The following is a 25,088-nucleotide window of genomic DNA, read 5'->3' as shown; positions in this document are numbered from 1 at the left end:
GAATTTCATTAACTCACAGAAACCACCTGCCATAAAGATGGAAAAACCCTCCTGTTTTCTGAAAGAAAACTGGAAAGCAAAACTTTCTAAGCTATAGAAGATTGCCATTAAGCACAGTATGGCCCACTATTAAACAGAAAACCCTATTGGTATTCAGGACAACTTCGCTACTTCAACTTCAGAGGGAAAAAGGCATCTGATTCTATTTGACAGACATTCTATCAAAAAAAACTTTACAGACCTTCATATATGAACTGATTTATTATCAGTGCTGGCATGCTAATTTGACATTCCCTTTAAAGAAAGAGTACAGCATACTATACGCCTCCATTCATAGGTACCTTAGTTACTGATAGCTGGCAAGATGGCTGTAAAGTAGTATGATCAGCCTTCTAAGCATGTGCCACATGTTTTTTTTTTTTTTTCAATAAATTCGGAAGCATAAAAGCGTTAAAATTTTCTGATATTCGACATTCAATTCAATAAACGGCTTTCTTTTTCTCAATTTGATTCAATATAAGATTTGAAATCTACTATTCAGTATTCCCACAACCCTAGTTATTTGCTTTTGCTGGGGTGCCCCCATGACAAAGTTATTGCATTTTGATTCCAGTGGCTGCCTGCTATACTGCCGCACCAGTTTCCTTAACGGGCATAAGTTCACTCTAATAAAGCTTCTTTCAAAGATCCTTCACTGCTGTCACCGCACAAGTAGTGGCATACTATGAGCGACAATAGAATTCACTTTTTAACAAAGTGACCAGCATTAAGGAGCAAACTACACGTAAATGAGGAAGTGTTCCTGCAGTGCATCTCAATGTTACCCTAGAAAAAAAAGGGAAAGTAAAGCTTATGCAAAGTGTTACATTTAGATGCAATCTGTTTCAACACACATATAAAATGCTGCAGCAGTCACCTTGAGCAGAAGTGTGGATTCTCCAATTTCAGCATTCCAAAGTTCTACTCCCTGCCCAGCTTCGAGACAGAACAATTTGGACATGTTCTGAAAGCGTAAAGAAAAGGCAATGAACTGGCTATGCAACGTATAACAACGTTTAAAAATGTGTACCAAGTACAAGCAGCATCTAGAGCTACCAGTTATCATAAAAATTCAAGAATAATATGAAGCAAAATTTATTACAAGTCATCTTCTCAAGCATGAGCAACAATACTGGGTCTGCCAAAAGAAAACAAAAGTTCTAGTAGAAACCATTCCTGATGATGAAATGATGATTGTCAATGAAGTTGGTGCCAGCTATCTGGAATCAAGAGAGCTATATATCATTGTAATGCATCGAAATTTTAGAACGCTAACGCTGACTTTGATAATCTAATGCCGACTTTGATAATCATCGGCAATCGTTTCTACTGAAAATGATTAGACAATCGTGACAACAATCGCATTTATAGCATGGAAAACATTGCTCGAGTTCTTCACTCATGGGCACTGCACATTCCTTGTCAAGTTCACACTCCTTAGCTTCAGCATTCTTAGCAGCATAATGACGACGAGCTACTTCTGCATGAGGTTTCTTCTTTTCTAAGCGAGCAGGACTACGTATGGTATAGGCAGCATTCTTACATAAACCAAGACAAAAGCAAAGGAAAGAAAAATGTGTGAGACATCAGAGAATTTATGTCAGCAAGACCAAGTATGGGTTAGGCAGCATTCCTACATAAACCAACTCAAAAGAAAAGGAAGGAAAAGTGTGTGAAACATCAGAGAAGTAGGCTGGCATGATAGTGAGTGGTGTAAGTTCTGCCACAACTTTAATAGTCCTGTGTGCTGTAGAGATTACAATGAGACAACATCTGTGCAGGCTTTGTCATGATTAAATGTTGCCCTATGCAGAACACAGGTTGGCTCACTGGCACTATATTGTGGGTCACTTGACACAATTCCATTCAGCACGCGCTCATTTGATGTATCCTAGAGGCAAAGAAAGCTTCGCTTTAGAACTGAGACTGATGCCACCTATCTCTGCTGTGCCTGTTCTCCTTGCGACGTCATATGATAACACCTTCTCATATCCGTGGCACACACCTTCAGTTTTCTCCTATGCTTTCCCCCTTTCACTCTGCTTCTCGTATCCAATGAGAGGCTTTGCATGTGCGAGTAGGAGACAGAAAAATGAACAACCATGAAATCTCACAAAAGCGCCATAGTAAGGTATCACTTTTATAAGTATCTGCATGCAATACGATCAAACAACATTTAGGGCAGACTTGCATGGCGAGTTTAAGTCCCCAACCTGCATATGTTGGTGTCAATCAGGTGACACATGCAGCATGCATTCTACTAGTGACATTTAGCCCCCCCCCCCTCACACACACACAAAAAATGCTCAATAAGAGCATTTCCAAACTGATCACGAATAAGTCACCTTAAGAATTGTAGCAATTAACAACAAGAGGTCCCCGCTGCAGTTCCTAATTGTGGGACCCTACTGTAAAACATGCATACAGTGCAGACCACTTATAACGTAATCACCTTTAGCGTGGGACTGGTTATAGCAAGGGTTTTTTGATCACCGATATATCTCCCGTAGAACTAAATGTATAGGTGGACCGTTTATTGCGTAGGCGCGCAAAGCAGAATACCGGTTATAGCATGGTTCCTTTAAGCACACGACCATGAAATCGGCGCACGGAGCATGGCGTTTTCTCAGTGGCGTTGAGCATGGCCCGCCCAGCCGCAGAATTGCCGGTCGCACAAATGCAAAAAAGGGGGTGTGTGGGCGCGCATGGAGACCAGCGGCAAGAAACGAAACAAAAAGGAGGAGCTTAGAACGACAGAAAGCTGAGCTAGTTGGTGAGGATTTATTATGCAAAAAAGAGGCGAGGCATGCAGACAGGATACAAGAGTAGAGAAGTGAACAACTCGAACGCCGACTATCAACTGAAGGGAGCACTGAGGCGAAAAAAAAAAAAAAGGAAGAAAACACAAAACTCATCTGCGCAAGCTCAGGAATGGTATCACCACACGTCAGTCCGGTACATGTGTCGGTCTACGTGAGAGATAACTGTTAAGGCACTTAATCTTTTCCTTATGTAAAGTAATCGAAGGCTGACTCACGCACGCACTTCCACCGTTACAGATATGCCATGCCTCTATCATAAGACGCTAGTCTTCATTATTATGTCTGTACAATATCGTGCATTCATCTAACTCTGGCGTGCAGTTACAATCTTGGCAAATGGGACATTGTATCAATCAGAGGCTAATGGAATATAAAAGGTTGTTAACCGGTGGATCGCCTTCTAATCTTTCCCTACATTGCCAACATTGTAACTGCATGCCAGAGTTAGATGTATGTGCGATATTGTACAGGCATAAGAATGAAGATACGCGTCTTATGGTAGAGGCATGGCATATCTAAAACGGTGGAAGTGCATGTGTGAGTCAGCCTTCGATTACTTTACATAAGGAAGAGATTAAGTGCCTTAACAGTTATCTCTCATGTAGACCGACACGTGTACCCAAATGACACGTGGCGATACCATTCCTAAGCTTGCGCAGATGAGTTTTGTGTTTTCTTTCTTTTTTCGCCTCAGTGCTCCCTTCAGTTGATAGTCAGCGTTCGTGTTGTCCACTTCTTTACTCTTGTGTCGTGTCTGCACGCCTCACCTCTTTTTTGCATAAAAAGGAGAAGGGCAGGAGACTTTAGAGGAAGGAGGGCGAGTGTTTTCGTCACTATAGCAGAGTCCAATCACGGTGCGTGCTGCGCGAAGTGCGGGGTAGAAGCGATAGCGGCAACAGCGCACTCCTCTTTTTTTTTCAGTCTCTTTGTTGCATTTGGTGTGTGCACATCATGATCTCGTCGTGTGGTAGTTGTTCTCTGTGCACGTGTGTTGTCGGACTTTTGTCAACATGGCGTCGGCGGCGTCTTCAAGTGGTGCGAGAACGGGGCATGGCTTATCGCTGGAGATGAAGGAATGCGTTATAAGGGACATAGAAGGTGGGCTGAAGAAGGCGTCGGCGACGGCCAAATACAGCGTTTCCGACACAAGCGTGCCGACCATATACAAGAACAAGGACAAATTGCGGCAGCAACTGCAGCAAGATTTGTCTTCCCTGTCACAGAAGAGAATACGTATGTCGAAGTACGAAGACGTCGATGCAGCGCTCTTCAGATGGTTCTGTGATGTTAGGTCTCAGAGCATACTAGTGAGTGGCTCCATGCTACAACAAAAAGCAAAGTCCCTTGGTGCTCTTTTAGGACATGATGACTTCAACCCACTTAATGGATGGATCCAGCGATTTAAGGATCGTCATGGCATCAGCTGCAAAGTGGTGTGCGGTGAAAGCGGTGATTTCAACGTTTCCATTGAAATGGACATTGTATATGGACAGAGACGTATACAATGCTGACGAAGCTGGCGTATTTTATAACCTTCTGCCCAACCACATTCTTGCACTGAGAGGCGACGCCTCCTCTGGCCACAAGGCCTCAAAAGAGCACATAACTATGTTGTTCTGCACTAACGTGGATGGAAGTGACAAGCGCCACCTGTTTGTCATTGGAAAATCAGCAAGGCCATGTTGCTTTAAAAAGTGAGAGTGCCTGCCAGTAACATACAAATCCAACAAAAAGGCGTGAATGACGCAAGACATGTTCACAAGCTGACTTTGCAAGTTCGATGAAGACATGGTGGCAGAGAAGCAACAGGTCGTGCTCATTCTCGACAATTGCACAGCCACATCACCAAGCCAAAGTTGACTGCAGTCAAGTCAAAGTTTCTGCCTGGCAACCCGACTGCAAAATGTCAGCCGCTCGACCAGAGTGTCATCACAACCATAAAGGCACTTTACAAATAATGTATCTGTGAAAGAGTTTTGCTGAGCACGCAGCAGCAGCCTCTTGAAGTGAATTTAAGGGGCGTGATTGATATCATTGCTGCTTCGTGGTGGCAGGTAAAAGCCACTACAATAAGCAAGTGCTTCAACAAAGCAGGCTTCGTGCACAATACAGAGGTACTTGACGCCGATGAGCCGAGCGACAATGTTGCCGATGAGATGGTCAACACCGACAACATGTGGTCCAGCCTCGTTGAAAGCAAGTTTGTTTCTGCCACAGACACCTCCCAAGAATATGTTGATGCCGGTGAGTCAGAGCTTCCTGTCTGCGAGGAAGCAAGCACGGATTATGCGATCGTCACAGCGGTGCGCGGTAGCATGGAGCTTGCAACCGAAGACGAGTCAGCTGACGGTATTGACCCGACGCCAGACCCAGATGTCCCGTGCAAAGACGTTTTGGAATACCTCAGCAAAGTGAAGATATACTGCGCGAAGAACGGTTCGAGTGAGAAAGCGCTTCAGTGTTTAAGCCTTGTAGAGGACGAAATTGTTCGAAGCGGTGTTAAAAAAAATCTCCAGATGAAAATAACAGCGTTCTTCCGCTGATGCCGCACTTGTCACAAAAATTTGGTTTCTGTGCAGTGTTGCAATTGTGTTGCATCTGTGTGTGAGTGAAATATGTAATAAATTGTGTTTGAAAGATGGGTGGTCCGTGTAGCATAGGCAAAAGCCGAAAAAAGCATGCTTTGGTTATAACGCAGTTACGCTTATAGCTCGGATTTTTACAACTCCCACAATTTATGTTATAAGCAGTCTACACTGTATATATATATATATATATATATATATGTATTGTTGGGATCAAGGTGCCTTCCCGCGCCTTGTCCCACAGCTCGCACATTGTGCTTAGCTCAATCTCCGAGAATTGCCGCCGCAACGGCAACATGGCGGACACCGCTAGCACGACGTAGCTAATTTCCTGCACAAACCGTGCTTCTCCCTCTCAGAGTCAAATCACCGTGGGAGCAAGTGCCACCAGGACACGCCCTGATTGGCCTCCTGAGTAACTGCCCCCGAGCGCCCTCTCCACACAAGCTCTCTTCTGCTGAGGGCTTTATCGCCACAAAAGATGCTCAAAGGCCAGGAACAACATGGTTATATGGGACCTTTGCTCCTGCAACTTCTCGTTCTTGCGCTTGGTGGACCACTTGGTGGACCCAGTTAGGCATAGCACAGCGGGCGTGCATATTCGGTCGGTATTGCAGTGAACCTTTGCCCGTAAGCGCCATGACTGTCGCACAGTGCTACATATCGGGTGAATAAACCTGTGCTTGTTGGCGATCTGACTCGGGAGCCTTCTCTGCACTGTTCCATGCAGCAGGGCAGCAGTTCCGCAACCTCGGTCCACAGCCCTCCTGAGTTGTTGTCGGTCACCTCCAGGTCATCTTCAAGCTGCACAGGCACTTTGACAAGCCTTGCTTTTTGTCAGCAGTTGCTAGTGGTGGACGCCTTCAAGTCCCACCAAGCTCCTGTGAGCATTTCCGCTGCCTGATGAATATTGATTGCAGTTGGCTGCTTTAGGCGGAGGTTGATAATCAACCTCTGCACAAGGCACTTATGAAATTATGCTTTCACACTCTTTATAATGCCCTGGTCTAGGGGTTGACACAAGGACATGTTTGGTGGCAGAAACTCCAAGCGAACATGCGTAATGCGAACATTCACAATGTTAGCAGAGCAGTTGTCGACAACCAGTAAAATTCTTCGGTCATCCCTCCTATTTGGTCGTCGAGTTTGATGAGCCACCCAGAAAGAGTTCTGTGGTAATCCAGGCTCGTTTGTTGGCACAATAGTCATACGGTAACGACATGGCGTTTTTCATGCAGCGAGGCTTCGCGTACTGGCCGATGACGAGCAGTTAAATTTCCTTTGTGCCTGTTGCATTGCAGCAGAGCAAGACTGTCATGAGAAGATACGACTTCTTCCCTCCTTTGCACTGCTCCCCTTTGAAGTGCATCGTCCGGTCTGGCAGGAGCTGATAAAAACATGCAGTCTCACCTGCATTGAAAATATTGCCTTCAGAGTACAATCCAGCCACCTCTAGAAAAGATCATTGCGCCAGGAATCTGCACCTTCTCTGCCAGCAGCCTTTTCCTCGCCCGAGACTTCCTGCCAAGTTATTCCATTCCTTTGGAGGAAACGAAAAAGCCAACCCGCACTGGCATCAAACCCAGTTATTTCAAGTGCTTCTTGGAGCATTGGGCCAGACACTGGAAGGTTTTGCAGTCTAGCGTCTTTGAACCACGCAAAAAGTGATAGAATGAAGAATGCTAGGCATAACGTTGAGACAGAAAAAGAGCAGTTTGGATCAGAGAGCAAACAGGTATAGCCGACGTTCTAATTGACATTAAGTAAAAAAAAAAAGAGCTTGCCAGTTCATGTAATGCACAGGTTAGATAACCGTTACACCATTAGGGTTACAGAATGGGTACCAAGAGAAAAGAAGCACAGTCGAGGATGGCAGAACACTAGGTGGAGTGATGAAATTACGAAATTCGCGGGTGCTAGTTGGAATCGGCTGGCGCAAGACAGCGGTAATTGGAGATCGCAGGGAGAGGCCTTCGTCCTGCAGTGGACATAAAATATGATGATGGTGATGATCTTTGACCCACGTGAGAACAGCTTGGTCCACATTTTGAAAGTTTCCCAGTCGCAGCCGTTTCCTCGTAGGAGCAAGTTGCGATTCCAGGTGAAGCTTGACAATCTTGTCTCGGTCTTTCAACATGGTCGTGACGGTCGATGAGGCAATACCACATTGTCTGCACACATCGATTTGCTTTTTCCCTGCATCGACTTCCTGCAATACATTGAATTTGTCCAGCAGCAAAAACTGCTTTCGCTCCTTCTTGGCGCCGTCGCTAGCTGCATTCATCGTTCGATGTTGTGCTAACACCGCCAAACCTTGCACTCGCGGTTTCTGTTTCACACGACAGTTGCGGCGCTGTTACTTTTAGCCTAAATCGTAATACTGATGTTCCTCAATGGTAAAATGCGAAGATTTTCAAAATATTTGTCAATTTGAGGAATTCGTTATTGTGGGGTTCGTAGTAACGAGATTTGACTGCTGGATATATATATATATATATATATATATATATATATATATATATATATATATATATATATATATATACACACACGATATCACTGTTTATTACACAAACAAAATGAAGAATTTCCTGGACAAATTGGCTATTGTTGTTTGCGTGGCCATTGCTCATTGGCTTCTTATGATTTGACAAATAAAAACCAGGCACCTCGGTTTCCATATTTGTTGTCCATATAGAGTGGAACCCCGGTTACACGTCCCCCGGTTTTACGACGGATTAGCACAGTCCCGGCTAAGTCCCCATAGAAGCAATGCATTAAAAACCCTGGTTATCTGACGCAATTTTACGCCTGACCCGCGTAACCAGCGTGACGATCCGCGTGACGACCCGCGCGAAGCGTGGGAAGTAACGGCGGATGAAAGAAAAGCGCCGCGAGTCTCTTTCCTCGCTCCGCCTCTCTGAATGCTGAGCACTTGACGAAGCTCGACCGATTCACTCCGGCCCAGCTTTCTTCTCTGCCTCGTCTCATCGTTCGTTTCTCTCTCCCCCACCACCAGCCACCCGCGAGGCTAGCTGTGCTGAAATAGCGCCTTTTCTTCTCCACAATCACTTTCTCCCTCTCTTCTCGGCGGCGTTGCCTCTCATTACAGTGGGGAAGCATTTCTCTCCTTCCAGTTTCCCAGCAGCAGATCGCCGACAAGGTAGCGCGGAGAGGCCTAGGTTTATCGCACGTGTTCTTCGCTGTAATCCTAGCAACCAACGTTCAGCTGAGGTTTTGAGTTCTGTGGAGCAACGCGACGCATGATGTTCCGAAAGCGGAAAGTTCTGTTGCTCGTCAATAAGCTGAATATTATATCTTATAAAGTGGCATGGAGCCATGAAAACCAGCATAGCCCAGGACCTTAAGATACCCGAATCTTCGCTTAAGACAATCCTGGCAAACAAAGCAGCGATATTGCAGAATGGAAAGCGGCAAAAGGACAGCATGAGAAGTCAGAAAAAGTTCTTGTCAAGTGGCTGCATCAAGCACGGAGCCCTGCGATCAACGTTGACAGCACAATTCTAAAAGAAAAGGCAGACCTTGTGGCATTGCGTCTGGGCATTGACAACTTTCAGGCATAGAATGGGTAGCTAGATTGCTTTAAAAAACAAAACAGGATTGTGTACAGCCGCTCCTGCGGAGAAAGCACTTCTGTGGGCGTTTCGACAGTGAACGAGTGGATGGAGTCGCTGCCAGAGATGATTGCTGCATACAAGCCTTGCGACGTCTTGAACGCCGATGAAAGTGGTATTTTTTAACATATGAAGCCCGAGCAAACCCTTGCGTTTAAGGGTGACAGCTGTCATGGTGGCAAGCGTAGTAAAGATTGTGTGATGGCACTATTTTGTGCGAACGAGGACAGTTCCGAGAAACTGTCCGTGCTCGTTGGAAAGTCTGCAAAGCCACGGTGCTTTAAGAACTTGAAGAAGCTGCCGTGCAGCTACAACTTCAACAAAAAGGCGTGGATGACATCTTCGCTCCTCAGCAATTTTTCGCAGCAGCTGGATAAGCTGAATGCTAAGGCGAGGAAAATATTGCTTTTCATGGCCAATGCACCATGCCACCCACCTGATGTGTCCAGCCTGAGGAATAAAAGGTTGTTTTTTTTTTCCGCCCAACTGCACAAGCCGGCTGCAGCAGCTGGATGCCGCCATCATTAAGTGCGTCAAGCAAGGGTACCGGAAGCGGTTAGTGCAGAGTTGGCTGGCGGCTATGGAGCGCAGCGAGTCAGAAAAAAAAGATCACTGTGCTCAATGCCATTAATTTTATTGCCAGTTCATGGAACGCAGTGTCGCAAAGCCCAATTACTAACTCGTTCAAGCACTGTGGCTTTAAGTGAGAGACTGCCTCCTCTGCTGGGGACGCAACAACCTCGATGCCGCTCGAGGCCGAGGCAGGCTTTGCCGACGATTCCGAGGGTTTAAACCTCACCACGACCTTTGCCGAGTACGTGGAGGCCAACGACAACGTTGCGATCTGTGGCGAGATGTCACTGGATGACGCCATCGAGGAGGCTTTGCCTAGTGCTGACACCACTGCGACATCGGACGAGGACGCCGCTGTTGCCACAGATGCCGTACTGACACCTACCATGTTCACCGAGGTGCTACGGCACATAGACGGCATCCGGAACTTTATCTGTTCACGCGACACCACAGAGGACCTCCGTTTGGACGTTACCCAACTCTAGAGAAAGCTCTTTGTTCACGGATCAAACAAGGTCCAAAAGAAACTTGCGGACTTTTTTTAAGCTTTGTGCCGGCTGGTGGGAATCGCGGCAGTGGGCAGTAGAGTGCCATAAAGGTTCGTTTGAATAAAGCATGATTGGTACCTGTACTGCAGCACTAATTATTATCGCATTTACTTTTTTTGGTAATTTAGGTTTCCAAGCGCTGCAGAGTATGTTAGTAGTTTACACTGAAGTTTCTCGTAAATCCATCGCGCGAAATAAGTAGCATTCTTATAGGCATATTTATGTTCGGATTTTACGACGCCCACATTTTACGCTTTTTCGTAGTCCCGAGAAAATCGTATACGTATGTAATCAGGGTTCCACTGTATGTATGTATGTATGCATGTATGTATGTATGTATGTATGTATGTATGTATGTATGTATGTATGTATGTATGTATGTATGTATGCATGCATGCATGTATGTATATATATGTATATATATATGTATGTGTATATATATATACAGTAAAAGCTCGTTAATTCGAACCGCAAGGGGAAGCCGCTTCAGTTCGAATTAACGAAAGTTCGAACTAACGAAAGTGTAGGAGGGCAACAGTACACTGCGATTTGGAAGCAGTAGGGCATGTCAGAAATTTGGCGTGTCAGAAAGTGATGGCGTGTGCCGCGGGCACACGCCATCTTCAAGTCGAAGCTCTGGGTCCGACTGTGCCACACCACCGATGTCCACCGAAACGAACGTTAGCCGAGGCTGAACACCATCTCAATGAATTGCGACGGCCGATACCTCCTAAGCTGAAAATAGAGGTGCACAACCGATGAATACTGCCGAGACAAAGACGCTGAACGTGTGAAGGTGGCGAAGGCCCTGATTCGTTGGTTCTTGATTGCAAGCGCAGCTGCGACGTACTTGATTCGCTGTGTTTTGGAGCTTGCCGTGCCATCTCCGCACAACATTAGCAGCTGTACAAGATTTGCAAAGCCTTTGAGATTCGCAACGGGCAAGAAGTCTCGGAGGTTACGTAGAACGGAGAGGCGGCAGCCGCTGCTGCCTTCTGGCTGACCCCGCGTCGGTTTTATTTTTTTCCGATTTTGCCTTCTCTCGCCATTCTCTCCGTTTCGCAGGCAATACAGCCTTGTTTGTAGGCAGTAGGCGCGCTTCTCTGGCCGTGTGCCAGGCGAGCGTAGTTCGAATTATCCGTGAGGGAACCTTCTCGCGTTCGAATTAACGGACTTTTTTATACATAGACTTCTGTGGAGCTTGGCCGGACCAAATCGTACCGTTCCAATTATCCATAAATTCGAATTATTGAAGTTCGAATTAACGAGCTTTCACTGTATATGTATGTATGTATGTATGTATATACAGCAGAATCTCATTGACACATTTCCATTATGTACGTTTTCCTAGCGCCAACGTTTGCAATCAAAAACACAAAAATATGACCCAATAGAGTTACGCTCATTTTTTATCGGTTCATACATTCCCAGAAAACAATTTTTCAGCACCAACGTTCAGTAAGTCACCGAAATGCAATCATATGATACATCTTCTGGCTCCTAGATCCCATGTAAACAATAAAATGTGTGAGGCACGCGCGTTGGAGAACAGTATATAGTTGCCCACTGTGGCAGCTTCACCACAATACTCGCACGCCCGTGTCATGTGAAAATGCCAGCACACACTCAGTTTCTCATTTCTGAGCCAGCAAATCATCTTTGGGGTTGTCACAAGTGGCATTCACAGCTGTCACTACCGATCCTATTGCGATAAGCATCTTTGCCTATCTATTTCACAGCACGTAGTGCCGTCAGAAGCGTAGTGCATGCTTTTAATAGGCGATAACCAAAACGCGCAGCCGTTCCCTGCTGCAGACTGCGATCGTACACGTTTTTCAGCTGCTAGATCCCATGTGAACAAGGAAAGGCGCGAGGCACGCCCAATCGGGAACAGTATATAGCCGCCTGCCTCACGTGAAAATGACGGTGTCCACAGTTTCTTGTTCTGGTACCAGCAAATCTCCACCCCGGTCGTCGCACGCAGCATTCACAGCTATTGCCACCAAACCTATTGTGATAAGCCTTTTCACCTATCTGTTTTACAGCACATGGTGTGTAGTGCCATTGATAGCATGCTGCATGATTTTAGTAGGCGATAATCCAAACACGCCGCCGTTCCCTGCTGCAGGCGGCGCAATATGGCCATCGTGTTTCGCTTTGACGGCATATGGCATCACCCACCAGCTCGATTTCTTTTTGGTTTCCCGTCGCACTCTTAAAACACCATGCAAGCATGCTGGCAGCACCACCATGGTGGTGCCGCCAGAGCACCACTAGCTCAACCAGCGTCGGCGTCTTGTGCCGCAACGATCCACGCGACGCTTCACATTACGTAGACGTGAACTGCAGTTGAGTGTCAAATTTTTTTAGTTACTTCAGATCGTACATTTTCCCAGTTAGTACAGATTTTCTTGTGTTTTTTTCCAAAACGTAGATGTGAACCACAGTTGAGTGTCAAATTTATTTTGGTTACTTCAGATCGTACATTTTCCTGGTTAGTACGGGTTTTCTCGCGTTTTTTCCCAAAACGTATGAACGAGGTTCTACTGTACATATAGTAAAGGAGAGAACACATACAACACCCGTTCACAGGGCCGGCTTTTCTATTCTCTGCTTTGTTGTCTTTTCTCTTTGCCCTCACCTTCAGTCCAAGGACATGTGCGTGCGTGCGCACACACACACGCACACACATACACACATATAAAGAGAGAGAGAGAGAAAGCTGAGAGAAGAGGGGGCTGGAAAAGCTCGGGCCCTTGCCCCTTGGAAAAATGGAAGCTCTATGCTATGCCCACGTGATGTCAGGAAATGAAAGCAGCCACATAAAATTAGAAAGCAAACAAAGATAGCGGCATTCGTGCAGCTTGGCAAAGGTGATGGTATTACAAGAATCGCAGGAAGCCACTCACCTCCAGCTTGACATAGAGGCTGCAGGAGAGCAGGTTTCGCACTAGAACTGTTGGCTGGAGCTCAATGCTGAACAAAGGCATGGTCGAAACCTTGCCAATGCTGTCGTCATACTTCACAGGCTCTGTCTTTCCAGATACCTGAAAAAATGCAACAAAAAACAAAAGGCATTTAAATATTCAAAAATGGCAACAGCTACCTGGCAAGTGCCCCAAACATGCATTTAAGACCAGTGAATGTATGTGTTTAACCACGAATAGTCACACGTGCTAGGGGAAGAACGTTTAGTCTCGGGCAAATACATGGTGGGTGGGACGCATAAGAACGAGCTGCAGCTTCATGGAGCATGGCTGACATTCTGCCTAGCAAATCTGGCTAAGCTGTTGATGATGACACCCACACTGCTGCCATCTATCGCAAATAAATGTATAGCTGAGCAGCATCAACTGTGTGCTGTCAAACTCCAAACAAAAGTGCCCACAAAGATGTTTAAAATTGTCAACAAAGCACTGTTGTAAATGAAAAACCAACACCTTTTTAAGAAATTGGGAGAACACACTGGAAAGTGCAGATTACCAATTGCAGAGAAAGAAGCATGCACGCATCTTCAGTTCAACAGCATACATCCCTACACAGTGCGGGGAGGGGAGGTTTGGGTGGGAGCGAACCAGACAACAAAAATACGCAAGCATCACGAAAAATAGCACGAAACGAGTTGTTTTAAGCTTCCTATACAAACGCCAATATGGATGTGTGCTACTCCTACAGCTCCCCACAAAAAACAAGTTACCAGTGGAGCATATAATGAGTGCCTAATCACTGCCCAAAGGCATAATTTGTCCAAAAATCTGAAAACAAGGCAATTTTAAGTTCGGGCAGTTCAAAGCTTATGTGACTAAGTTCAATCCAAAGTGCTGTAACTGAAGCATTATGTGGCCTTCATCCCATTTTTCGGTAACAGTTCCTAATTCGCCTCCCCCATTGGGGTAAAATAAACCCTCCTGCCTAATTATTCAAATTTGGGAACCGAAACTCTACAATGACAGGAAAAGGCATGAAGATTGGCTCTAGCAGGCCACTGAGCTAGCAAATGCACTGAAAGCACACTTCCTAGCTCCCGCATTTTACTATGCTAATTGCTGTGCCTGCTACTCACAGGATGCATAATTCACAAAAGAATTTCTCTGAGCTAAATCTGGTTTTCACCATTCCATAACTCATCCGTATGCATTATCATCATCATCAGCTTGTTTATCTTCAGTGCAGGACGAAGGACTCGCATCACCTGGCGTCATCAATATCAGCGATACTGTGCGTCATCCGATCGCTCACAAGTGTCCTGATTATATCATGCCAGTCAATCCCCTGCCAACCTTGCATGTGTTTCTCTTCCCTTAGAACTCAGTTTTTCTTTAACAAACCACCAGCTAATCTGCTGTATGTATTAAAGCCTGCCCAACTCAATCTATACTATTGTGTCAGCTACCCGCATTCGCTTTTTCAATCTTTTCTACCATCTTTCTGCCATTGTAACACTGCTTACATTTATGTAAAAGTACTTGTTCTCTTCTGTCTTTGATGGGCATTGCAGTATACTGTTGTGGTCAACGCTGTGGGGCTTCCAAACGAATGGCTCCATGGACATTCTATACCTGAAGAAAGGCAAAGACAAAAAAAAAAAAAGGAGTTAGTACTCTTATCAGTGGGGTTGTCCTAATGATGCATGAACATATTGACAAGTTGCACCCTTTAAACAGTCACATATTCTTTATGACTGCTCTGCAGCCCCAGCCATCATTTCTTCACATATTGGTTCAGCAGACATATCATGCTACATAGAGGCAAATTCTTTGTCCTCGCTTTCTCCCACTTCAGACTTCCTCAGCAATTCATAGATTCTCTGACCTGTCAAAGTTTGGATGGACCTGGCAAGCTAGTTTGCCATGGCTGCCCTGCCAAGAAAGAGGGAGAGAGACACAAGATCTGTGCTTTACCTACTGTCAGAAGTTTCTAGTTTTATATGTTTAGATGACCTCTTCATAGATGGCACCACTGAGAAGAATGGCCAATTCTGCAAAAGTGAGTGGCGGGGGTGTGGGGGAGTGGATGCGCAAAGGTCGGTCCTCGAGTTTTCTCGAGAGTGGCAGTCAAAGGGTAAACAAACTCTATCCATTTTACATGTTGGCCTTCCTTATGATAACGAGTCAAGAGGTGACATGGCCAGAACATCCAGAACTCGCACAATCTGCAAGTAGCAGAGAGTTCAACTTCCATGTGATGTCACGGGATGCGCGAACGGTCTATGCCACTTGGCCAAAATGCAGCTGCAGTGGCGAATCCGCTGCTCTGACTCGGTACCGCCGTCTGTCAGGCGCCACAGCAAAGGGGGGTGATGGCGTATGCAACGACACCACAACCCCAGTTGCGTGGCGGGAGATATGAATTTCAAAAAAGGTATTCAGACCCTTCAGATGCAATTTTCTCGTAAACTAAGCCTTGTCTTTTTTCGGCACGAAACAAGTGCTGCCAGGTTTTTGGAATGGTATTTAAGCAGTCCACATCGACTTAGTATCAGCCTTTAGTGTCCCTTTAAGAGCACGCAACTGGCCAATAATACCTTGTGTGCTTCCTCGTGGTATCAATACCACCAAATGACATAGTTGTGTTCCAAGGTGTCCAAAGCATCCTTTCTACCAAAAAGATAGCTTTCACAAGTAAGAAGACAATGTGAATGTAGAACAGGTTTGGTGCTGATACTGTGAAAATGTAAAAGATCTCGTGTCAGGGACGTGAATATGTCGCTTAAATGTTTGAAAAAAAGGATTTTGCACTTAGCTCTGCTCTGTTCTTGCTCAAATTTCACGCAACGATCACATTTTATAATCTATATGTCATTCAGTGTAACACTTGGCGCCTTTAATCGCCTGGTTTTTAAGAAAAACAATTGAATGTTGCTTTCGTTTATGGCGCTGCAAGCTGCTGCTGCCGCGACGGTGCTAGCATAAACGTGTCGCCACCTGCCAGCGGCTGCAGAATGTAGCCGTTCGGGGAGGATTGTTGCGTGCAGTCCACTTCCCTGAAACATGTTACTAGAAAGCCATGTGGACTACACACTATAAGCAGGCTGCATATGTTTGAGCCTACTGGTTATACAGCATCCCTGATTATGAACTTGTAGGCTTCACTGAATGTCACTCATTATAAGGACCTGTTGAAGCACCACAGAAACCACAATATGTACTACCGGATGGTGGTCACACTCACTGCAAGCACAAAAGCCACAAAGGCCTCTCTTGCTGCTCGTTAAATGAACCACAAGGGCAAGTAGATAACAGATCATGTGCATAGTATAACTTAGCCTGCACATCCTATATGTTTTCAGTGCATGAAGATATGTATGCATGCCCGGACTTGCATTAATTATCTACCGATTTACTAAAAGAGAAACAGAAGAAAAGGGACAGAAAACTGCAAAGCACAGCACTGTCACACATACTGGAATGCAGCCCTATCAGCTTTTATGAAAGCAGGTTTTCAGCAAACATCAGACAAACACACATTACGCACCAATATGAAAGGGAGCAGATGATCTAACTTCATATAACATTCCTGCAGACATGCTAGTTCAAACTTCCGTTTCCAATACTGTATGCAACACAGTTCTTGTAATGAAGAATCTGCCTCGTGGCTATTTTTCTATTTCAATGCAAGAATGAGAAAAATTATGTGTGTTCACTGAATGTAAACCTGGCATTCTCCTTCACATTGGTGCATTCTTTACAGTACTGTTCTGAAAAAAAAAAAAATGTTGGCTTGTCTGTTCTAATGAAATATGAGAGTCAAAACACTAGGACTGCTCTTAGATGACATGGTCTCAACCAAAGTCACTGTGTAAACAAAGTCAGTACCCTCTAGGAGGAATAAAGATTCCATCCTTAATCGCTGCTTTGTCAAGCTTACTTTTCTCCGACAGGCTTGAAGAACAGCTCGCTGGTCCTGGTGTACAGAGCCCGCACAGGCAGGTGGAGGACTTTGTGTGGCTCTATCACACCACAGAGAAACACCTCGGAGACTTTGTCACCTTCGACCAAGTAGTAAACTTCTATGGGGACAGACAGGTGGTTTACAATCTGCACAGAACAAGCAGTTCACTGTCAATATTGGAACAGGAACCACTGTGCATGCAATTTGCCCAGTGTGCCTTGATTTGGAAAAATTTCAAATGTTTCACAACAACTTGTTTCTTCACGCACTACAGATAAGCATAAGATTTGACCCTTTCAGTGCTCACAGCGTATTGGGAAAAACATCCTAAGCTTCCAGAATGATCTTCACAAAGGGTGCCGCTTATATAAGCCGACAGACCCAACCACAATAAAACAAGAAATTAGTTCAGCCTCTCAAAACCTTCTAACATATATTCTGGCTAGCTTAGAGATGCAAACAAGCAATAAGAGCTCTCGACCTTGAAATAAAGGAAGGAGGGAGGAATTAACTTTATTAGTAGAAATGAGCCGACGGTAAAATCGTCCGAGGTGGGCGGCTTCCCTAGTCCAGGATGCCGTGGGCCTGAGCTGATAACTTGGCCCTGCTCACCAGGCGATGCTGGTCTTCAGGGCTCGAGCTTGTCAGCTGGGCCTCCCACTGCTCGACGGTTGGTCCAGTGATGGGCGGTGTCGATGGGTTTTGCTGACATTCCCATACCATGTGGTAGAGGGTATTGGGCCGAGAGCAGAAAGCGCATTTGTGGGTATAGCTCGTAGGGTACATCACGTGTAGCAGGGTGCCGTACGGGAATGTGCCGGTCTGTAGTTTTCGGAACATCACCGCCTCTTCTCTTGTCAGCTGGGGATGCGGGGATGGATAGATCCTCCTACTCAGTCTGTAGTGGCTCAGGATATCGGCGTATCTTTTCGGGACGCTATCTTGTTGGTCTACCGGTGCTCGTGAACCTGGTGGGATAGCCCGGAGAATGTGATCTCGGGCAGCGGCATTAGCCGCTACATTACCCGCCAGGGACTCGTGTCCCGAGGCCCAGACAATGTACAGTTCAGGAAAATTGTCTCGTTTTTCGAGGATGCTCAGGGCTTATTTGGAAATGCGGCCTTTTTGGTAATTTCTACATGCTGTTTGCGAGTCGGTGATGATTGTGATTAGATCTTCCTCTCGCTGGCCCGTAGTGGCCACCAGGGCTATCGCCGTTTCTTCCGCGCAGTCGATGTCTGTAGTGTTTACCGAGGCCGCAGCTACCTCTTGTCCTTGGCCGTTGATCACGCTGATAGCGTGGGCCGCTCTGTTCTTGTACTTTGCCGCGTCGGTGTATCGGACTTCTCCTTGTTTTGGTCCTTCGTAGGCCTTACGTAGAGCTTTCACTCTCGCTCGCCTCCTTTCTCTGTGGTATTCAGGGTGCATGTTTCTCGGGATGCTGGCCACCGTGATCTTCTCCCTCAGGGGTAGAGGAACCCGCTGTTTTGTAGACTCATATTCGACTGGGTAGCCCAGTCTTATTAGCATGTCCCTACCCGTGCTGGTGAGCTTGAGTCGCTCTATCTGGCTGGTCTTGTGGGCCTCTACAAGTTCCTCCCAAGTATTGTGTATGCCCAGGCTGAGCAGCTTCTCCGTCGACGTCGTCGGTGGAAGCCCCAGTGCCAGCTTGTAGGTTTTTCGTATTAGGGTGTTCAATTTGTCTCTCTCGCTGTTCTTGAGACCCAGGTACGGGGTGCCGTAAGTGACTCTGCTGATTATCAGGGCTTGTATTAATCTGATTGTGTCCTGCTCTTTCAGGCCGTGCTTTTTGTTTGTCACTCTTCGCACCAAGTGCGCGACTTGGATAACTGTCGCTTGCAGTTTTTTAATGGCGGCGAGACCGGCACCGTCCTTCTGGAAAGTGAGGCCCAGAATACGAAGTGTGTCCACCTTGGGTATGTTGACTCCATTTAGTGTCAACGTTGGGTCAGGTGTGTCCTGCGGAGGCCACCCTCTTGTCCTCTTTTTGAGGATCAGGAGCTCCGACTTTTCCGGCGCGCATGAAAGACCGCAGTGGTGTAGATAATGCTCGGTCCTGTCGATGGCTTCCTGCAGGGCGTCTTGTTGTTCGCCCGCCGATCCCGTGCACGTCCACATGGTCAGGTCGTCTGCATACGTTGCGTGACGGATACCCCTGGTGTTCTCCAAGAGGTTCGGCAATCCCCTCATCGCTATATTGAACAGCAACGGGGAGATCACCGACCCCTGGGGGGTTCCTTTCTGCGGTACTGGGAACTTCTTGGTACTGAGATTCCCCAGGCCTATGGTCGCCGTTCTACCCGTCAGGAAGTCCCGGACGTAGTTGTATGTCCGCCGTCCGCAGTTGGTATGTTGTAGGCTGTTTAGCACTACTTCGTGTGAGACGTTGTCGAAGGCTCCCTTCACGTCGAGTGCCAGGATGGCACTCTTGTGGCATGTGCTGAGGCCGTCGATGACTTCTTCTTTAAGCTGAAGTAGAATGTCCTGGGTGGAGAGGTTAGGCCGGAAACCGAACATAGTGTTCGGTAGGTGCCCACCTTCTTCCAGGTAGGGCGAGAGACGATTGTGGACCATGTGCTCGAAGAGTTTTCCCGCGCATGACGTAAGAGAGATCGGACGCAGGTTCTGTAGGTTGATGGGCTTGCCGGGTTTCTGGATCATCGTTACGTCCGCGTGCTTCCAGGAAGCCGGTATACTGCCCGTCTCCCAGCTTTCATTGATATACTTTAGCAAACTCTCCGTCGCCCCGTCGTCCAGGTTACGGAGGGTCTTGTTGTTAATTTTATCCCTGCCGGGCGTCGTGTTTCTTGTGAGATTTCTTAAGGCTGCCACGATCTCCGACTTGGTGAAAGGTTAGTCTAAATCCGGATCCGGAATAAAGGAAGAATGAATTAAATTGCGGGGTTTAATGTCCTGGAATTGCACAGAGTGTTATGAGGAATGCCGTTGCGATGAGTGCCAGATTAACTTCAACGACTTGGGCGCCCTTATCATGCACCCAAAGCACAGCACACGAGCGGTCTTGCCATTTCGCCCTTGCTGGAATGCAACCACCATGGTTGGGGATCAAACCCACGACCTTGTGCTCAGCAGTGCAACACCGCAGCCACTAAGCCAAATTGGGTTTATCATCCACGTGGAAAGGCAACAAGCAAAAGCTAACAATCAATGCATCGAGCTAAGAAAAACCAGCTTCCAAGCTTCTTTGGACCGTACATAACAGCCACTGCACTGAAGTTGATGGACTGGATTATAAGCCTCCGCCAAACCCATTTAGCCTACGTAAAATATTCCTTTATTTAATGTGGTGGGTGCTAAATGAAAGAAAATATCTTAATGAGCCTCACTTAACAAAAATGAATTGACAAATCCATCTTATCATCCATGTGGAAAGGCGACAAGCAGAGGCATCAAGCTGAGGAAAACCAGTTTCCAAGCTCCCTTGAACCATATGTAATGGCTACACTATGTAATAACTACACTGGAGTACATGGGCTGAATTATGCCCAAAACCTATACTACTGATGCCTTTAACATTACGCACACCTGTTTGCACCACTCTTGCTATCCATTTGCTTTTATGCTTTTAACAGAAATGTGCAGAGCTTCCTCCTACTGTGGCCTTTTCAACTTATGAAATGCCGAAATGCCTGAAACGCTGGAACACATATTGTGCGATTGCCCAGCTTATATGCTGGAGCAAAGGGATGTTAGAAAGTTCCATAGCCAGCATTGGCAGGCAACCACTGTCAGAGGGTGCTATCCTTGGCCCATGGCCTGACGCAGCAGCTTCAATGCGGGCAACTAAAGCGGTGAACTTTCTGCAGGACACCAAGCTAGACAAGTGGCTCTAGTAGGGCCACTGTCTAATATACATAAGCACTCACCACTTCTCTTATCATCATCACTCCTCCCAGTATTTTCACTCCCCTTCCCTCCTCCCCAATGCAGTAGCACACTAGAGCGCCTTAGCTCAGGTTGACGTCTCTGTCTTTCCTGTTAAAAAATTCTATCCACCTACCTATGATTTAACAATTTATGCTATCCCTGCCACATCCATTTGCTTATGAATATCTGTCTGCTGCAACCCGTCAATGCCTAGACACATTAATGAGATGCCTCCTTGCTTACTGAAGACTAGGCATCTACTTGTCGTAATGAGCACAACTGTTTTATCTTTAAACTTCGTACTATGTGACCCTGTCTTGCCATCTGCACATCCCTCTTGCAATCATTGCATTATCCCATGCATACTACATGAGTTCCCCCTCTATCTGTGCATGCCTCTTATCTCTCTAGCCGTGCACTCAGACCGGTGCAGACACACATCCAAGAAGGTGAAAACCCTGTTAAAACAAAAAAATCAACTGCTGTACTGTAGGAGCATGAATAGAAAAACACAAAAGCAAAAGCATAGAGGCGAGCACTAAAATTCAGTCTGTTATCTACACTTTCAGGAAGCAGAAAACACAGCAACATTATGAGGATACCTTGCAGATGGAGTAAATCATGACAAGCTTTGAGCCATAGTGAGACGTGGTGTCCACAATGAATGCCCAGTCGTCGCCTGGATAAGTCTTGATGGGCAGCGTGAAGTATCGCTTGTCAGCATAGGTCACACATACTTTCCGCACTGCTGACACACCAGCCTCCTTCACCTGCATCAAAAACACAAGGCTTAACTAAAGGCAGAGAAAAGGTTCATTGATTTCAGTTGCTACAACCTGTAGCTTGTCTGTGTCAAGTGCATACAGGTCTCAGGTATTACAAATTACTGCTTGAGTTTGTGAAAAAAGCTCAACCAGTCTCAAATTTTAAAGCACGCTTTGGCTCCACAATGATCCTTACAGTTTACTTAAGAGTCGTGAGCCCCTTATCATGGTGACACTGTGACCTTGCCTAACCAGTAGCTCTAAGTGCTTTATGGTTTACCAACTTTACCGAAACACTTGCCAAAATCCATGGTGAATAACTGTAGGTTAAATGCATACAGCAGAGTTGGCTAACATGTTCCCCAACCTGCCACACGACAAAAAGTCTATGAATGCAATGTGTCAGTTGCTCCTGGCAAGTATATCACACCACAGCTTTCTTTATACATCAACAGTCTGCCCGCCCCCCTTCCCTTCCCTTTTTTCCAACCATCCCGATTTCATCCAGTCAAGAGATGGTAGCCCTAATGCTGCCTCTAATGCTGCCATATGTATAAACACATGCACTGTACCTTTACTGTGATAGAACTGAGAGTTGGGCACAGCTTACTACAATAATTACCTGGATGGCAAAGTTGGCCTCTGTGACATTCTGCTGGCTAAGCTCCACCAGAGTGCCTGCGAACCTCCCCTTCTGCTCGGAGGTCTCCTTGAAGGTCAGTTGCACCATGGCATCAGGCTCCAAAATGACCTCATCAATATCGTCATCAACATTGGGAGCAGCAACCTAAAGGGGCACAGGTTCATTCTTATCAACTAGAGAACAATCAGAGTAAAAGAGAATGAACCTAACCAGCATGCTCAGATGCTTACCCGAAATGGTGTTCCCTCGAGAATAACATGGACAGCAATGCCAAGGTAGTTTTTCACAACGTAAGGCGCATCCAAACGTTTGTGCTCCGTGGGCGCTTTGACTAAGGCAGCGCTGAAAGCCTATTAGAAGAGAAAGAAAAAGAAATCTTAAAATAGCAGCCTCTGATAACCAAAGTGTCAAAGACGTGAATCGATTGTCTTAATTAAAGTAGACGAATTGCTTGAAGTATATTCATGTGGACCACACAAAAGTTTTCTGGAGTATCAACTGTGGAAGGAAGAGTTTCATAGCAGTGATTTAGCTTTTGGGCCAGGTAATTTTGCCTACTCATTTCGTCACACTTACATACTTTCTATTGCATCGTGTGCTGACAGGTGGCCTTCCACAACAGAGGCTGCTTAGAATGCCAGTATACACCATGTCTACTTGAGAAAAACTTTTGTCAACATTTTAAAAGAAGTTGATTCCCTCTCTTGCAAAAAAATTATTGTTTAACATCCCAAAACTGCACAGTGAGGGATGCTGTAGTGGGGGACTCCAAATTTATTTTGACCACCTGGGTTTCTTCAATTAGCACCTAAAAATTATGGGGTTTCACATGCCAAAACCACGATCTGATTATGAGGCACGCAGTAGTGGGGGACTCCGGAAATTTGGACCACCTGGGGTTCTTTAATGTACACCTAAATCTGACTACACGGGTGATTTCGCATTTCGCTTCAATCGAAATGCGGCCACCATGGTTGGGATTCGATTCTGCAACCTTGTGCTTAGCTGTCCCACACCATAGCCACTAAGCAACCTCGGTGGGTTCTTTAATCAGCACCTAAATTTAAGTGTGCGACTGTCTTTGCAGTTTGCTCTGTCACCTGTAAACACTGTTTTCCTTTTGATGTTTTACCTGACAATTTTGCTTTCCTTTTTTTATTTTCCTCTCAAACCTGCAGCAGCTTACACCAAGTTTGCGCACAGCTTGCAGCCAATACCTTTTGCTTGCACAGAACATGACAGTACCACAAACAGCTACAGTCAACAACAGATTTTTCAGATGCCCGATTTTTTGTACCTGCCAATAATTTGGACACCTTCATGGCACCACCACATAAGCCATAGAGCTAATTTAAAGGAAGGTATGAAATTTTTGACACTGACACTCTTTGCCAATCAATTTTCCAGACTTTTTTTCTGCGACCGCAGGTTGGAAACGTTATTAATTGAAGCCACCACCACCACCATTTTGATGATCTCAGATTCTCAAACCAGCATTCTCGCACGCTGATCGGCTGGCAGCCGTAGCCACTGCGGCAATGCTAGACCTAGATATTTCGACATTCGTTAACAAGCTTCCCGATGACATGTTTTTCATTGAAATAATCTGCCACTTTCAGCAATGGCGCCAACTCTGCTTCCGTCATCTTCACTGATAGCTTCGAAGCACGGAAAGCATAGCAAGGGTCAGGCATTGTATAATTATTCTCAAAAGTCAGCTTCGCTTCAATGCAGCTATGTTACACGATCAAGCCAAAAGGGTGTATTGCAGTGAAACATACTAAGAGAGCAAAGGGGCCACTGTCATGGGACACAATATGGGCTCCTTAAATACACGCGCGTGCATCCGCCCTCTCCTGCCACAGTAGAAGCACTGATATAGCTGATAAGTGTACCGACAGGCCTTTTGAATGTACCATAACTTTATCATAACTATGACTGTATTATAACCATTGACGATTGTATAGTAAATGAAAATAAATCCGCTTTCAGTCGGCACCACATTATGCTTACCTCCCCAAGATCCTTGAGAACCTGCAGTGTAGTCTGAGAAATGGTCACTTCCAAGGTGTCCTCAACGAGTAGTTCAATGGAGAACATTGGCGGCATGTTGGCTGCGTTGAGCACATCCTCATCCCCTATGTGCTTGTCAATCTGTGAAGTGGGATCCAGCATGTAGCCACCAAGCATACACAGGCACACACACCACCTGTCCAGCTTGAGCTAGCTACCTACAGGAATACTACTCCACTCTGTGGATTTTGTGCTCAGAGCTGCAAACATAGCATGATTTAGTCCTTAGGAGTCCTTTTAGTCGGTGAGTACCATAAAATCAAGTTGTAGGAAACACGTATTGCCGCAAGCAGGTTTGCTTGGTAAACCCTGCTTTAATTAGTGCCAAGGTAGCTGGATTTTCATGGCATATTTCAATTGGTCACAGTAATTTCCAGCATCAAAGCAACTGGATATGTAGTTCCCTTCAGCTAAGGCAAAAGGCAGAAAGCTCCAGCCAAATAACTCAGGTTTTTTGAGCAGCTAAACACCAAGAATGAGAACCGATTCATAACTTCTACAGCAGCACAACGCCGCAGTCACTGAGATACTGCGGCAAGTCAACATCCACATGTTCACCACAACATAGACAATAAAGATTAAACTGCTAATCGACACCTGCATTCA

General features: G+C 45.9%; 1 protein-coding gene across 2 annotated transcripts in view; it reads right to left on the bottom strand.

The window, feature by feature from the left end:
- Vps13 (vacuolar protein sorting 13C) overlaps positions 1–25,088 on the bottom strand; it is a 240,439-nt gene that overhangs the window by 67,193 nt on the left and 148,158 nt on the right. For both annotated transcript variants that reach the window (XM_070536982.1, XM_070536983.1), the window contains exons 42-49: positions 24,423–24,563; positions 22,640–22,759; positions 22,389–22,553; positions 21,605–21,772; positions 17,070–17,239; positions 14,653–14,761; positions 13,112–13,249; positions 917–1,003 (exon numbers count right to left, since the gene is read on the bottom strand). In XM_070536982.1, the coding sequence (XP_070393083.1) occupies positions 917–1,003; positions 13,112–13,249; positions 14,653–14,761; positions 17,070–17,239; positions 21,605–21,772; positions 22,389–22,553; positions 22,640–22,759; positions 24,423–24,563 (1,098 nt within the window). The remainder of the gene's footprint in view (positions 1–916; positions 1,004–13,111; positions 13,250–14,652; positions 14,762–17,069; positions 17,240–21,604; positions 21,773–22,388; positions 22,554–22,639; positions 22,760–24,422; positions 24,564–25,088) is intronic.

The sequence above is a fragment of the Dermacentor albipictus genome, chromosome 4, assembly GCF_038994185.2.
Source record: "Dermacentor albipictus isolate Rhodes 1998 colony chromosome 4, USDA_Dalb.pri_finalv2, whole genome shotgun sequence".
NCBI classification, from domain to species: domain Eukaryota; kingdom Metazoa; phylum Arthropoda; class Arachnida; order Ixodida; family Ixodidae; genus Dermacentor; species Dermacentor albipictus.
Note: the sequence above shows the minus strand (reverse complement) of the source record. Positions and strands in the feature narration are given on the sequence as shown.